This window comes from Erythrolamprus reginae, chromosome 4 (assembly GCF_031021105.1).
Source record: "Erythrolamprus reginae isolate rEryReg1 chromosome 4, rEryReg1.hap1, whole genome shotgun sequence".
Taxonomy (NCBI): domain Eukaryota; kingdom Metazoa; phylum Chordata; class Lepidosauria; order Squamata; family Dipsadidae; genus Erythrolamprus; species Erythrolamprus reginae.
In genome coordinates, this window is record NC_091953.1 from 21,958,385 (window position 1) to 21,975,330 (window position 16,946).

The 16,946-nt window shown below is 39.7% G+C and overlaps 1 protein-coding gene across 2 annotated transcripts in view; it reads right to left on the reverse strand.

The window, feature by feature from the left end:
- Positions 1 to 2,936: 2,936 nt before the first annotated feature.
- The window catches only part of CRYL1 (crystallin lambda 1), a 61,818-nt gene continuing 47,808 nt past the window's right edge, over positions 2,937 to 16,946 (reverse strand). Inside the window, exons 7-8 of one of the 2 annotated variants that reach the window (XM_070749811.1) lie at positions 11,554 to 11,660; positions 2,937 to 7,302 (exon numbers count right to left, since the gene is read on the reverse strand). In XM_070749811.1, coding sequence (XP_070605912.1) covers positions 7,174 to 7,302; positions 11,554 to 11,660 — 236 coding nt within the window. In that variant the 3' untranslated portion in view covers positions 2,937 to 7,173. Of the gene's footprint in view, positions 7,303 to 11,553; positions 11,679 to 16,946 lie in introns of both variants that reach the window. The other variant, XM_070749810.1, reaches the window with a different exon arrangement.

A 16,946-nucleotide genomic window follows, 5' to 3' on the forward strand; every position in this document is an offset into this window, starting at 1 on the left:
GAGGATTTAATGTCCCAATAATGAATGCATTGACCTTCAACTATTTTCTTACTTATTTGATCTAGTTCCCTGAGCCAATTAATGAAATTATTTAATGTAAAGAGCTATACCTATTACAGACTATTGGAGAAGATGAGGTCAAGACAATTGTTAAGTCCAGTATTGTCTGTAACTAGTTGATCTAGTCCTAGACTAGTAATAGCATTGTAAAGAGTTGAATGTATGGGTTCAGTTGTACTGTACATTTGTTTACCTGTTTATACAAATGTCTCACTTAAGTTTAAAATAGGACAGCGTTCTTGATAAACTCAACATGGAATAATTATTTCTTTTTTTTCTTTTTTTTAAAATAATTTTTATTAGTTTACAAAAATAAAAGTATGTACAAAGGGAGGAAGAGTATCTCTTAATTGCCATCATTATGATAACATATACTCGCAAGTGTAATATGATTATTCTGTTCAATTGAACTTTATCCAGTCAGTATACATATCAAACCCAGAACCAATTGTGGAAAATTCGTTATCATTTAAGTCCTCTGACTCTTCCTTCCCTCCCCCCCCCCCAGTGAACTGTAACAGTTCTGAAAGGTTTAAATTACTAATTGGGCGGCATATGGGTGCCGCGGTTTTTGTTGTTTTTTGTTTTTCTGTTGTTGTTTTATTTTTGTCAATACATTTCTAGATTACACTTGAGATAAAGTCATATTGGGTTGATCAAGGTGTTCATAATAATCCGATGTCGCTATAAAGGTTTCTCCACTATCCGTTAATGTATTTTTGATCTACAATTTGTGTTGTTTCCTTGTCTTTTTTTTCTTTCTCCATTTGTTTTTTGATTTTTACCCACTTGTAAAAATTTTCCCAATTCTTCTAGAATCTCGAATCTTCTTTATTTTTAAGTTTTTTGGTGAGCCTATCCATTTCTGCACAATCATAATTTTTTTTAATAATTTCTCTTTCACTGGTGTATTGTCTTTTTTCCAATTTTGTGCTATTGTGATTCTTGTAGCTGTAATTATATGCTGTATTAGGTATAGGTCTTCTTTTTTATTTTCCAAATCCAAATAATTATTTCTATGTGTTTTTTAAAGCAAAATAAAACCGTTGCTCAGAACCCTTGCCAGGAAATGCTTTTAATAAATTGCATTTGTACCTCCATGTTTTGTAAACTCAATAGGTTGTAGCATTGAGATTATGAATTTACCACTAAAAAAACAGATAATTCTGTTAAAAAAAAAACTTAATAGAAAATGTTCATTTTAAGTTCCACTGTAAGTGGTTTGAGGACTTTTGGTATTATATAGATACATTACACCAAATCTTTAAGCAGGTATTACCGTATATCTATTTGCAAATACAATAATATATCTATGTTTTGATGCAGAAACCCAGATTGCTTTTCGTTGCTGAAAATCAACTGCCATAAATCAAATAGGGAAATAATTTGCTCAGTGCTCCATGCCCTTCCAACCTCATGGTTGAACTACTGTGTCTACGGTAATGTGTTATTGATACATATGGGAATGTTGAACAAAACTCTTAAAGTTCAGTTTCTGAAGGGTCAATTTTAAAAGAATTTGGCTAGTGTTAGAAAGAAGAGGCCAAATGGGATCATATTGGGATAATTCTAAAACATAGAAACATAGAAGACTGACGGCAGAAAAAGACCTCATGGTCCATCTAGTCTGTCCTTATACTATTTTTTGTATTTTATCTTAGGATGGATCTATGTTTATCCCAGGCATGTTTAAATTCAGTTACTGTGGATTTACCAACCACGTCTGCTGGAAGTTTGTTCCAAGGATCTACTACTCTTTCAGTAAAATAATATTTTCTCGTGTTGCTTTTGATCTTTCCCCCAACTAACTTCAGATTGTGTCCCCTTGTTGTGTTCACTTTCCTATTAAAAACACTTCCCTCCTGAACCTTATTTAACCGTTTGACATATTTATATGTTTTGATCATGTCCCCCCTTTTCCTTCTGTCCTCCAGACTATACAGATTGAGTTCATTAAGTCTTTCCTGTTATGTTTTATGCTTAAGACCTTCCACCATTCTTGTAGCCCGTCTTTGGACCCGTTCAATTTTGTCAATATCTTTTTGTAGGTGAGGTCTCCAGAACTGAACACAATATTCCAAATGTGGTCTCACCAGCGCTCTATACAGCGGGATCACAACCTCCCTCTTCCTGCTTGTTATACCTCTAGCTATGCAGCCAAGCATCCTACTTGCTTTTCCTACCGCCCGACCACACTGCTCACCCATTTTGAGACTGTCAGAAATCACTACTCCTAAATCCTTCTCTTCTGAAGTTTTTGCTAACACAGAACTTCCAATACAATACTCAGATTGAGGATTTCTTTTCCCCAAGTGCATTATTTTACATTTGGACAAAACAAATGTCATATTAATGTATTGGATTCCAAAGTCAATTCAAACTAAGCTTGTATAAGTAGAGAGCCAAATAGCTAAGAAATCTTTTTGTTTATGGTACCCACGTGGAGACTCTGATGTTTTAGCACTAAACTCTCTATAGAAATGTTGCCAAATCTGATCTTGCAATCATGTTGACACCAAGTCAAGATTCCCTTCTTGACTTAGGCAATTTCTGTTGATATAGCCTGCCTGATCAATTTCATTTTCTTCTAATACACTTAATGGCAATTTGTATTGCAGTTTAGCAATACAAGTGGCAACATCCATTTCATGAACCCCTATTTTAGATACACCAAATTTAATTTTGAATTAAATATTCCCACCTGCCCAAACAAATATACAAGTCCACTATACCCAAAGAAAGGAAGACGAGAAGGCAGTTTATTATGCATAAATTTTGTGTCATTCATGCCAATTCATTCGCAGGAACTCATCCCTGAATATAAAAAGCTAAAATGAAAAATGATACAATAATTCCATGTAAGTATACAAGGCAGATTTCAGTAAAGATATTTATTGATAAGCAGATCACAAATGTACAGATATTTCACCAGCTTGAAAAGTTATAAACATAAAATTTAGAGTTTTTGAACATTGCAATTTAACATAATGTAATGATTGAAGAGTCTTCTATGATACATTTAAATATTTCTTCTAATTAAATGTCTTGAGTTTGTAGTAACATACTAATGTCCTGAGCTCTGTCGAATAGTTAATGAAACATATACAGTGGTACCTCGACATACGAGTTTAATTCATTCTAGACCCGAGTTCGTAAGTCGATCAGCTTGCATCTCGAGCGAATGCCTTTAGACTTTGTTTTTTGCGCCGAGATAACCGGAAGCAAGGAGTTTCTTGCGCCACCTAGTGGAAGCTTGGCTCATATCCCGAATTTGAGCTCGGGTGTCGAACAGAAATTTCGCTCGCGTCGCGGCTCGTAACTTGGAATACTCGCATGCGGAGCAGCTCGTATCTAGAGGTACTACTGTATATGCCTGGAAATAAAATGCAATACATTATGGCAACTTATTGATTTTATAACATAAGTCCTCAGTGACAATATTAATAAAATTTCATAACACAATGATGCTCAGTTTAAAAAAAAAAAAATAGAAGAGGCCCCATCAGCCAAGTGTGAAATCCTACAGGATTATAATCACTAATTCATTGAAAGTCAATCTTGTCAGGACAAGCTATAAAATGTCACAAGAGTCTAGGTTGGTCTCCTGAATGCAGGAATTCCAAAGACTGAGTAGCCTTCTTAAGAAACCTTTAGCAATGTAGTTATCACCCATACTTTACAAAGAAGACAAGGATAGGCTTCCTCAGTTGAACAATCTCCAGTTAAGAAATACAGAAAACTCCAAAGAATTCCCCTATTGCATAAATGTGATGATGGAAGAGATGTACAGGTATTTCAGTTGTGTTCTCCAGTTTATCATCCATGGACTTGCCTATAGTTCAGGGTTCATGGGGTTTATTATTCTGAGTGTAATCTTTAAGCTCTCACTGCCAGTCTTTCAGGAATACTGATCTTGCAAAAAGGCAGTTTTGTTAGTCAGCAACTCTAAAACTTAAGCCACCCATTCATCCACAAATATTTTTTCAATCAGATGTTGGGGCAATGGCGAAATATTCCAAGGAAATCTTGTTTTGAAATCATTGTGTTTGCTTTTGCAGCCAACTGGTGATGCTGTATAATACCAATAATCTTCCACATCTAATGTAATACTTTAACGGTGCGCTCTGATCTACCCTGTTTCCCCGAAAATAAGACGTACCCCGAAAGTAAGGCATGTCAGAGGTTTTGCAGAGTTTGCTAATATAAGGCACCCCGCGAAAATAAGGTGTAGTCAACTTTACATACGGTACGGTGGAAAAACATACGGTACCATTCAAAGCTGTTCATAGCGGTACCGTAATAATGTGGCGTCCCCTGCTGGCCCCTTCCATCGCTTTGTACCGTCCAGTACAGCAGACACAGTCGCTGTACTGGACGTCGCTTTGTACCATATAAGTGCCGTCGTTTGTGTGTGTGGGTGCCATAATGACAGGTACCGTACCGTAATCAGTGTACACTTTCTTTGGGGGTGTCAGCTTTTCTGCCTGTGAATTTGTCTTATTTGAGAAATATAAGGCACCCCCCGAAAATAAGACGTAGCACAACTTTTGGAGCAAAAATTAATATAAGACAGTGTCTTATTTTCGAGGAAACACAGTAGAACATCTGCTATTTGACAAAGAATTCTAAAGCATCCAATAAAATAAAGGAATTGTTAAGGACACAACTAGTAGTTAATGTCCCCTTGCAGCTAGAATAATTGCCAAGGGGAACAAATTATGGCCTACATTACCATATCTTCCAATCCTTTGTCCCCCATATTGGTATTATTGCCAATCTGCATAATATGTTAATACAGCACAAAGCCTATAACGTGAAACGTAATCATTTGAATAGAAGAGCCATTCATATAAAAACTAATATTGGAAATCTTATTTGGCTACAATAGGATACCATGGTTTATTGGATACAATCATGGTTTATTTATCCTGTACACGAACAGAAGGGAATGTAGGCCAGAAAAGAGCATTTTTCCCCCTCATTGCCAAAATAGTTATATCCATGCAAAAAAGTAATTGGTGCTTGGGCTAAATTAATCGCAAGCAAGATTTTGAAAACTTAAGTTTTAAATAAAAGTTATCATTTTCTTTCATTCTAGCTTAAGAGTAATATGCAGTCCTTGACTTATGGCTGGTCACTTAGCAACTATTAATAGTTATGATAGACAACCCCTCCCTCCTAAAAAAAGATACTTCCAACCTGGATTTGAACTTCTGATGGCAATTCCCTCCCACTGTGGTCATGTGGTTGTATTTTGGGCACTCAGCAACCAGGTCACATTTAATGCCATGTGCCGGATCCCACGATCATGTGACTGTGATTTATGGGTTTTCTGGGGACCAGTATTTACTTCCAGTTTCTGGTAAAATGTGCCCGTTGCATAAAATGGAATGCTTTAATGGCAGTGTTTATGTAATGACTGCCACAAAAAAAAGTCATAAAAACAGGTAGACATGACTTACAACTTTAATTCCAAGCTCAGTTATGACTCAATTGCAAGTTTAAAAAAACTATCTCTAAATAAAAATACTTTTCATTAAGAAGGCTCAAGAGCGGTGCTGTTTTTGAAGTTCAGCCTCTGGTTTTAAATTGATTCCATTTGTTTCTACTTTCAAGAAATACATTTCGACATAGTCTCCCACAAAATGCAAGCATCTCAACCAAGGGTCTCAATGGTGCTTTTTCCCCCTCCCCAAAACAGGGGTAAAATCCAGAACAGGTTCTGGAAAACCGGTAGTGGAAATTTTGAGTAGTTCGAAGGACCAGTAGGGGAAATTTTGAGTAGTTCGAAGAATCAGTAGGGGAAATTTTGAGTAGTTCGAAGAACCAGTAGGAGAAATTTTGAGTAGTTCGAAGAACCAGTAGGGGAAATTTTGAGTAGTTCGGAGAACCAGTAGGGGAAATTTTGAATAGTTCGGAGAACCAGTAGGGGAAATTTTGAGTAGTTCGGAGAACCAGTAAGGGAAATTTTGAGTAGTTCGAAGAACCAGTAGGGGAAATTTTGAGTAGTTCGGAGAACCAGTAGGGGAAATTTTGAGTAGTTCGCAGAACCAGTAGGGGAAATTTTGAGTAGTTCGAAGAACCAGTAGGGGAAATTTTGAGTAGTTCGAAGAACCAGTAGGGGAAATTTTGAGTAGTTCAGAGAACCAGTAGGGGAAATTTTGAGTAGTTCGAAGAACCAGTAGGAGAAATTTTGAGTAGTTCGAAGAACCAGTAGGGGAAATTTTGAGTAGTTCGGAGAACCAGTAGGGGAAATTTTGAATAGTTCGGAGAACCAGTAGGGGAAATTTTGAGTAGTTCGGAGAACCAGTAGGGGAAATTTTGAGTAGTTCGAAGAACCAGTAGGGGAAATTTTGAGTAGTTCGGAGAACCAGTAGGGGAAATTTTGAGTAGTTCGCAGAACCAGTAGGGGAAATTTTGAGTAGTTCGAAGAACCAGTAGGGGAAATTTTGAGTAGTTCGAAGAACCAGTAGGGGAAATTTTGAGTAGTTCGAAGAACCAGTAGGGGAAATTTTGAGTAGTTCGAAGAACCAGTAGGGGAAATTTTGAGTAGTTCGGAGAACCAGTAGGGGAAATTTTGAGTAGTTCGAAGAACCAGTAGGGGAAATTTTGAGTAGTTCGGAGAACTGGTAGTGGAAATTTTGAGTAGTTCAGAGAACTGGCAAATATCACCTCTTGCTGGCTGGGGTGGGAATGGGGATTTTGCAGTATCCTTCCCCTGGAGTGGGGTGGGAATGGAGATTTTCCCACGCCCACAGAACTGGTAGTACAAAAAAAGGGGGATTTCACCACTGTCCCAAAAGGAAATCGAACTAGGTTTTCCTGCCCTTTTTTCCTTGAGAAAAAAAAGGGGGGGAAGCAGTCCAGTTGATTTTTGAAAGACAGGGGGTGAAAGCATCTTTGAGACAACTATGACAATCTCCCCTGATTTTCAATCAAGGGGTTTAAGACCGTGGCTTTAAAATATCAATTTAGAAACGTTTTCATATAAAAATGTTCCAGCCTTAAACAATTGACTTAAGTGGTTCAACTGGCTTTTGCACGTGTTAATATCTGGCTATGGAAGGGAGGTGTCCTATTGTATGTCAACTTGATGATGCCCGTTTCAGTGATTTAAAAGTGGTTCACGTCGTCCGATTTAATATCCTTTTTCAGTTTGGCCAGACGCACAAGGCATTCGTCTCTCCACTGTCTCCTGGCATTTAGGTGTTCTGGATCACTTGGAGTTTTTTTAACCATGGCCTGAAACAAAGACAAAATAAGCTACACATTGAGATAAAGGTTTGCTTTAGGATAGCCTGATTTGGCACGACCTATGATCATGCCCGTAAAGTTTTCTTGGCAATGGTATATGGAAATGATCTGCCACTATCTTTAGAAAAAAAAACTTTCCAGTTTAGTCTAGATTTGGGGTGGTTTCCTGGGCAAGGATTATTCAACAATCCTTGCCTGCTTAGCTTCTAAGTCAAGCAAGGTCAGTTAGGTGCTGCCATCTAGCTGAAACTGCTTAAGTAGGAAACCAATCAGTCAGCCCTACAGAATTCCCCCGAGAACACTGTTTCTAAAACCATGGCCAACTGAAGATATGTGGATTTCAATATCCATAATTCCCCAATATCCATAATTGGCTGAGGAATTCTGGGAGTTGATGTCCAAACATCTTCAAGTGGCCATTCTATAGCAGCTAAGCAATAATGGGCTGCCAAGGTTTTACTCTCGTACTGTGGGCGTGGCTTATTTTGTGGGTGTGGCTTGACTGGGTAGGGGTGGCTTGACAATCATGTGACCGGGGTGGCTTAAAGGTCATGTGACTGGGTGGGAGTGGCTTACTGACCAAGATAAGTTTTCAAATACAGTAGTACCTCTAGATACGAGTTTAATTCGTTCCAGAACCGAGCTTGTATGTCGATCAACTCGCATATCGAACGAATGCCTTTAGACTTTGTTTTTCCCCGCCGAGATAACTAGAAGCAAGGATTCTTGCGCCACCTAGTGGAAGCTCGGCTCGTATCCCGAATTTGAGCTCGGGTGTCGAACAGAATTTTTGCTCCCATCGTGGCTCGTAACTTGGAATACTCGCATGTGGAGCAGCTCGTATCTAGAGGTACTACTGTAGGTGCTTGGACTCTTTTTCAGTTGATTAAGTCACATTATTTGAATAGCCACAAATGATAGACAGCCTTATTTGTTGAGGAGCACAGTAACATTTTAAGGTTTTGTACCGAACTCACAAGGTTCAGTATGACAACAGATTAGGCAAGTAGCTCAATTTTCTTTAATTGCTATAAAAGTTCAGTTCTAGATAATGATTAAAATGATTAAAGCATTTATGGGTAAAAACATACTATTTAATTATTTCCTAATTTAAAAGTAATTAAGGATCATACTAAGGTACTAGAGAAGGACAATAAAAAAGTATGAAGTATTCAATAAATAGTGCATAAAGTTACTACACCCATTGCGTCCCCTCACCTGTAAGGGCAGCAGCCCATTACTGCAGCTAAGCATACGTTGTTCTTTTTACGCGGGAGGAATTATTTTAACTTTTAGGGCAGAGAGTGCCCAACCCTAAAACCCAACCCTAAAACCCAGCAAAATGGGAACTGGACTGCACAAGCAACAGACAAAGCACACAAAGCTACATTTGTCCAAGCGGCAGGCATGTACGTGAAACCGTCCCCTCACCCAACAGCATTGCCAGTCCGTGGAGCTGGAAAAGTTGGGAAATGCTATTTTAGAACTTCTAAAATGATGGTAGCTTTGTTCGTTTTGATTTCATGGAGAAACTTGTTTGTAGTTCTTCCTTATTGCACAATGCAATTACTCCTATACAGTAGTTCAGTTTACAAGTGAGCGGCTGCCCTAGGTGAGATTCTGAGGGGTCTCCCACCCCCTCCACCCCATAATTTCATTTATGAAAAGACATCACACTGGATCAGCAACACTTTATTGCTAGAAAAATGCCTTTCTTTTCCTATCTGTATGCTGCTTGTTATATGCATGAGTATACTGATGTTAATGATAATACTGTTTCCCCCCAAATAAGACATTATTATTTATTAGATTTGTATGCTGCCCCTCTCCGTAGACTCGGGGTGGCTGACAGCAATAATTAAAACAATCTTTTTCTGCCGTCAGACTTCTATGTTTCTATGTTTCTACAACAAATCTAATATTTAAAAATATCTAAAAAACCCTTATTTAAAAAGCTAAACATACACACAAACATACCATGCATAAACTATATAGGCCTGGGGGAGAAGTCTCAATTCCCCTATGCCTGACGGTAGAGCTGGGTTTTAAGGAGTTTACAAAAGGCAAGGAGGGTGGGAACAATCCTAATCTCTGGGGGGAGTTGGTTCCAGAGGGTCGGGGCCGCCACAGAGAAGGCTCTTCCCATGGGTCCCGCCAGAAGACATTGTTTAGTCAACGGGACCCGGAGAAGGCCAACTCTGTGGGACCTAACTGGTCGCTGGGATTCGTGCGATAGCAGGCGGTTCCGGAGATATTCTGGTCCGATACCATGAAAGGCTTTATAGGTCATAACCAACACTTTGAATTGTGACCAGAAACTGATCAGCAACCAATGCAGACTGCAGAGTGTTGGTGAAACATGGGCATACCTAGGGAAGCCCATGATTGCTCTTGCAGCTGCATTCTGCACAATCTGAAGTTTCCGAACACTTTTCAAAGGTAGCCCCATGTAGAGAGCGTTACAGTAGTCGAACCTCGAGGTTCCCTGATAATAAGCTCAGTCAGGCTTTTGAGTGCAGGGTCTTATTTTTGGAGAAACACGGGTAGTAGTGTCTGTCTAATCCTTGCAGGCTTCTAAAGCATTTAATATATATTTTCCAATGTTCTTACCCTATGTTCTACTGCAATTTTGGCAAAACCTGCTATTGGCAAATATCTTGGGGCACATTATCCCAAATTCCAAATTAGTGGGCCACTGCTTATAATGACTGACTGTTCTAAGAGCTGCAGTCTGACACATCAGGCTGCAATGAAAACACTACTGTTTTTGAAAATATCTTCTCATAAAGTTTCCCCGCTTCACCGTATCATCAAACTATGCTCCACATTGTAAGGTTGTTAACAATAACGTGCCTGTCCTTTTCCATTAGATCTATCCTATCTCTATTACATGGGAACTAGAAACTTGAATGTTGGCACTGGATGAAGGCTTGAGAGATTATCTGGAACTAATGGATTTAGGATTTTGCCATCTTTCTTGACAGTGAAATCTTAGAGAAATAAACAGAATGTGACGATGGCTTATTTAATAAAAATCTCAACCTAAGAACTCACTGTTGTGTTTACTAAATCTCAGAACTATAGAAAAGGATCCTGGCCCAATTATAACTATCTTGCCCTGTTCCTAATTTGGCCCTGAATCCACTGTTTTCCGAAGCTAAAAATTAAGGCCGTAATACTGATTTTCAGATTATACTTTAATCATCTGACTACTTTTTCTCCATATATATATTATAAAACACACTGGATAATGTTTTATAGCTATGAATGCATGAAATATGAATGTTTATTATTGGGGGTGTTATATTGCATTTTTATAACTGTACTTATTTGGGGGGTTTTATTCCTGTAAGCCGCCCTGAGTACATTCGGAGAAGGGCGGCCTATAAATTTAATTAAATAAATAAATAAAAATAAATAATAAGTTGTTTTATACGCATATCTTTAGGAAGCAAATTACAGAATGATATGCAGATGAATAATTCTCTCTTTTTACATAGTTGTAAAAGGTACTACAGTTCTTAAAAACCAGGCCTTAGAGGTTAAATAAATACTGGGGACCACAAGATAAAAAATGAAAAAATTAATTAACTGCCTTGGAAATGGCCCTGGGTTGGGCTGAGAGGCAAAAGGAAGCATTAAGCTCCTCCCATATTTGGGTATACCAGGGTGATTCGACAGAAAAAACATAACACTTCCCTGGTACAAAGTTCAAGGGATTAGATACTGTAGCCTACAGATTAATTATCTGCCTTACAAGGCAAAGGCTGCAAGTTCAAATCTCAGTGAGGGTATGGCTAGCTGATGAGGCCACAACAAGGCCAAAATAGATCTATACTAGTCTCCCTTCATTTTCAAATTCAGCAAAAATATGTTACACACACAGACATATAATCTCTATCTAAAACAAAATATTGTATTTTGAGGACCTGCAGACTAGAATTTGGTTTTGTTTCTTAAAAATCACACTGTTCTATTTTTTGTTCTTAACCTCCATTTGACAGCAGGAGCAACGTAGTGCATGTTGCATATAAAGAAGTACATTTGGTTGTAATACATTCTATATGCTGAAGTTTATACGTATCAACCGCACAGCAAATTACAAGATTGTTAACAAATAACAAAATTAATTAACCCAAATAAGGTAACCCAAAATTGATAAATTCATGGAATACCTTGTATGCTAATGAAGTCGATACATTTTGCCAACTCAGCCAGATATTCGATTTGTATACATACCTCATTGATTTTCTGTTCTGTTTCCCCAGCAAAATCTGGTACCGGTCCAAAGGTTTTCAAGACACGGATAATACCATCACGGTACCTATCGCAATAGTTCAGCATTCCTAAAAGAAAGTTGGAAACTGTTTAATGTTTCCCAAACAAAGAAAGACTACTGTATCACTGAATTTGAGAGGAATTATTGACTGTCTAGTATCCACACACATACATATATCTAGCGGTGCCAAACAGTCTGTTAATTCTTTTCAAAGAATGAATCTCCAAGAAAAACAATTTGAGAACTTCTTTGTTTCCAAAAGGGATGTATTTTACATTGAACAAAAATCCTCTTTCTTTTTTATTATTATTTATTAGATTTGTATGCCTCTCCATAGACTCGGGGTGGCTCACAACACAATAAAAACAGTTCATGACAAATCTAATAATTTACAATTGTAAAATATTTTTTAAAAAACCCCATTATTAAGCAGACATACATACAAACATACCATATATAAATTGTATAGGCCCGGGGGAGATGTCTCAGTTCCCCCATGCCTGATGACAAAGGTGGGTTTTGAGGAGTTTACGAAAGGCAAGGAGGGTAGGGGCAGTTCTAATCTCTGGGGGGAGCTGGTTCCAGAGAGTCGGGGCCGCCACAGAGAAGGCTCTTCCCCTGGGCCCCGCCAACCGACATTGTTTAGTTGACGGGACCCGGAGAAGGCCCACTCTGTGGGACCTAATCGGTCGCTGGGATTCGTGCGGCAGAAGGCGGTCTCGGAGATATTCTTGTGATTGACCACAGTAATTCAATAATTCAGAGTGTTTAATAGCACTCATAGTTTCAGCCAAAACACTTGACCAATAAAGAATTATATTCTATTCCATTCCATTCTATTCTCTAGGAAGCATCTTTGGGCCTAGTAATCCAATGTCATTCCCACATACCATTAAAAACAGGGACTTAAGCTGCAGGTAATTGATTGATCAAGTGAATACTTAGCCAACCGCTCAGTCCTAAGCAGCATTAAGGGAAAAATATTTGGGAGATTGTAATCAGTAAGCGAGCAGAAGGGCAAACAGGAAGAGGGGATTAGGTGTATAGAAGAAAGAATTTACTAATCTCTCACTTGCAGAGACAAAACATCAAGATAAATTCAGAGTTTGTATGAAGAATCCAGCGTTCAAGGTTCTGAAAATATAAGTGTTACAGGTTCTTTTATATAAACCAAGGTTATTTGGACCGGGAGTCATTACTCACAGTCACTCATGCCCTCATCACCTCGAGGTTCGACTACTGTAATGCTCTCTACATGGGGCTACCTTTGAAAAGTGTTCGGAAACTTCAGATCGTGCAGAATGCAGCTGCGAGAGCAATTATGGGCTTCTCTAAGTATGCCCATATTACTCCAACACTCCGCAGTCTGCATTGGCTGCCGATCAGTTTCCGGTCACAATTCAAAGTGTTGGTTATGACCTATAAAGCCCTTCATGGCACCGGACCAGAATATCTTCGGGACCGCCTCCTGCCGCACGAATCCCAGCGACCGGTTAGGTCCCACAGAGTTGGCCTTCTCCGGGTCCCGTCGACTAAACAATGTCGTCTGACGGGACCCAGGGGAAGAGCCTTCTCTGTGGGGGCTCTGACCCTCTGGAACCAGCTCCCCCCTGAGATTAGGATTGCCCCCACTCTCCCTGCCTTTCGTAAACTCCTTAAAACCCACCTCTGTCGTCAGGCATGGGGGAACTAAAACATCTCCCCCTTGCCCATGTTGTTTTGCCGTTTGATTGATTGACTGTGTGCCTGTTTTTATATATATTGGGATTGTTTTATGAATTTTTTAACTTAAAATTGTAATTAGATTGGTGGGCATTGGATTTGTTACTATGTAACAAATTTTTATTATTGTTGTGAGCCGCCCCGAGTTTGCGGAGAGGGGCGGCATATAAATCCAATAAATCTAATCTAATCTAATCTATTGGTCCCCAAATTTCTAAGGGAGCCAACACAACTCCTGACCTCTCACAACACAAGTACTCAAAGGCTAGTATTCATAGTTTACTATACCACTTGTCCTTTCTCTTTTTCTTCAACTACAACTTTTTTTCCCTCCACTACTTCTCTTTATAAACCTATTTCTGGAAAACAATAATTCTTGTTAACTGTTTAACAAGGTGGAAAACTGGAACTGGAAACGGTGCAAAAAAGGGCAACAAGTATGATCAAGGAAATGGAGCACCTCCCTTATGAAACCAGGTTGCAACGCCTTGGTCTCTTCAGCCTTGAAAGACGGTGTTTAAGAGGTGACTTGATCAAAGTGTATAAAATCATGCATGGGATAGAAAAGGTGGATAGAGAAAAATTATTTTCTTTATCACACAATACTAGGACGAAGGGGCACTCCCTAAAGCTCATCGGTAAGAAAGTGAGGACAAATAAAGGGAAATATTTCTTCACCCAGAGGGTCATTGGTTTACGGAATTCACTTCCAGAAGAGGTCGTGTCAGCTGTCCGCCTAGATAGCTTCAAGGCAGGATTAGATAGATTCATGGATGACAAATGCATAGGTGGTTATTGAAACGGATGTCCATGTTCCGCCTCTATGTTGGTTGAGGCAGGCAAGATTCCCTTGGGTACCATTTGTTGGAGGTCAAGGGAAAGGGAGGGTTTTCCTTTCTCCTTCTGCTCAATGGACAATTGGTGGGCCACTGTGTGACATAGAATGCTAGACTTGATTAGCTTTGACCCGATTCAGCATGGCTGTTCTTATGTTCTTATATTTGCCTTAGGCTGTTATAGTTTCCCAAATGAGCCAGGGTGGCGCAGCAGGTAGAGTGCTGTACTGCAGGCCACTGAAGCTGACTATAGATCTGAAGGTCAGCGGTTCAAATCTCATCACCGGCTCAAGGTTGACTCAGCCTTCCATCCTTCCGAGGTGGGTAAAATGAGGACCCGGATTGTGGGAGCAATATGGTGGCTCTGTTAAAAAGTGCTATTGCTAACATGTTGTAAGCCGCCCTGAGTCTAAAGAGAAGGGCGGCATAAAAATCAAATAAATAAATAAATAAACACAAACCATCTTCCTTCTCACACAAACACCAAACTCAACTGCCCCTCTGCTCAACTTTTATACTGACCTATTTCCGGGCTAACTAAGGAGAGGTCTTAGAAGCATGGGCATCAAACTGGTTGCCTGCAAGCCAGATGCGTCACGTGCAGACCACACCCACCCTGGCTCCAGAAAGACAAAAAAATCACGATAGATAATGGTATGTCACATGACGCAATCAAGTTGGACACCTGTGTCTTAAAGGGACAGGACACCAGCAGTCCAGGTGCTGGCCATTTTTCAGGCAGCAAATTATCCACCTTCTACTTCAAACAATTCTTTAAAAAGAATAGACAGGCACCCAGGATTTATTTATTTATTTGATTTGTATGCCGCCCCTCTCCGTAGACTCAGGGCGGCTAACAACAGTAATAAAAACAGCATATAAACAATCCAATATTAAAACAGTTAAAAATCCTTATTATAAAACCAAACATACAGACAGACAGACATACAATTGTAAAGCCTAGGGGGAAAGAGTATCTCAGTTCCCCCATGCCTGGTGGCAGAGGTGGGTTTTAAGAAGCTTACGAAAGGCAAGGAGGGTGGAGGCAATTCTAATCTCTGGGGGGAATTGGTTCAAGAGGGCCAGGGCCGCCACAGAGAAGGCTCTTCTCCTGGGTCCCGCCAAGCGACATTGTTTAGTTGACGGGACCCGGAGAAGACCCACTCTGTGGGACCTAACTGGTCGCTGGGATTCGTGCGGCAGAAGGCGGTCCCTGAGATAATCTGGTCCGGTGCCATGAAGGGCTTTATAGGTCATAACCAACACTTTGAATTGTGACCGGAAACTGATCGGCAACCAATGCAGACTGCGGAGTATTGGTGCAACATGGGCATATTTGGGAAAGCCCATGATTGCTCTCGCAGCTGCATTCTGCACAACCTGAAGTTTCCGAACACTTTTCAAAGGCAGCCCCATGTAGAGAGCATTGCAGTAGTCGAGCCTCGAGGTGATGAGGGCGTGAGTGACTGTGAGCAGTGACTCCCGGTCCAAATAGGGCTGCAACTGGTGCACCAGGCGAACCTGGGCAAACGCCCCCCTCACCATAGCCAAAAGATGTTTCTCTAGGATAACTACATGAAAATAGAAAGCCAGTAGGACAAGGGAATATTTTCTGGTTTATTACATATACATACACTTGGCTTGTCCCACAACTAGTATGACTATCTGCTGGTTGGCAATATTTCCTGGATAGCAGGAAATTCCCCTGAAATCAGAATGGCTGAACTGGTGATACTTAAGCAACCAGAGAGATAGCTGGATGAGACCCTTCAAGATATGACAACTTTTTTCTATTTCCAAGGTGATTAAGAGGTGCAGTGATTAGAGTGCAGCACTATAGGCTATTTCAGCTAACTGTAGTTCAGCAGTTCAAATCTCACCACCGGCTCAAGGTTGACTCAGCCTTCCATCCTTCCGAGGTGGGTAAAATGAGGACCCAGATTGTTGGGGGCAATATGCCAATTCTGTAAATCGTTTAAAGAGGGCTGTAAAAGCACCATGAAGCTGTATAAATGCTATTGCTATTATTTTTTTATTTTTAAGGAGAATTGGGAAGGAGGACAATGAGAATGAGACGTGTGTTCCTAGATGAGGGATCCAATCTGTGGATGGTGAAATCTTCCCATATTGGAAAACATACCTCCTGGAATTTGGGGGGGATTTTTATTGCAATTTGACCTTTACAAACAAAACATAAACATATAGGCTTGAGGATCACATGGTGACTTGTTTGCGTGCTCCAAAGGTTGCAGACCTAATGAGCCATACAAATCAGCTGCTAGACCATGGTGTAAACCAAAGCAGTTTAGATTTGTTAGGTGACTGGGAATGTCGAGGGACAAGCCAAGTTTGGCAAATGAGTTCCACTTGGAACCCAGCTGCTAGGGCACAAAACTAAAATGTTTGATTCTTGGGGGAGAGCGAAAACAAAGGTTGTGTAGCATCCAGTTCAAAAACACTTAGCTGCAGCATTTCAAGAAATAAAGGACCAGTTTTGGAAGAGGTTTAGTGAAATGTTAGAAAAGATACATATCAATATTTTATTAAAAGGGCTTCCCATTTTTCAGCTACTTATTTATTTATTTTATTTATTTTATTAGATTTGTATACCGCCCCTCTCCGAAGACTCGGGGCGGCTCACAACAACAATAAAAAACAGTATAAACAATGGAACAAATCTAATAATAAGAATTATATAAAAAACCCCAACTGTTAAAAAAAACCATACAACACATACATACCAAACATAAAATATAAGAAAGCCTGGGGGAGATGTCTTAGTTCCCCCATGCCTG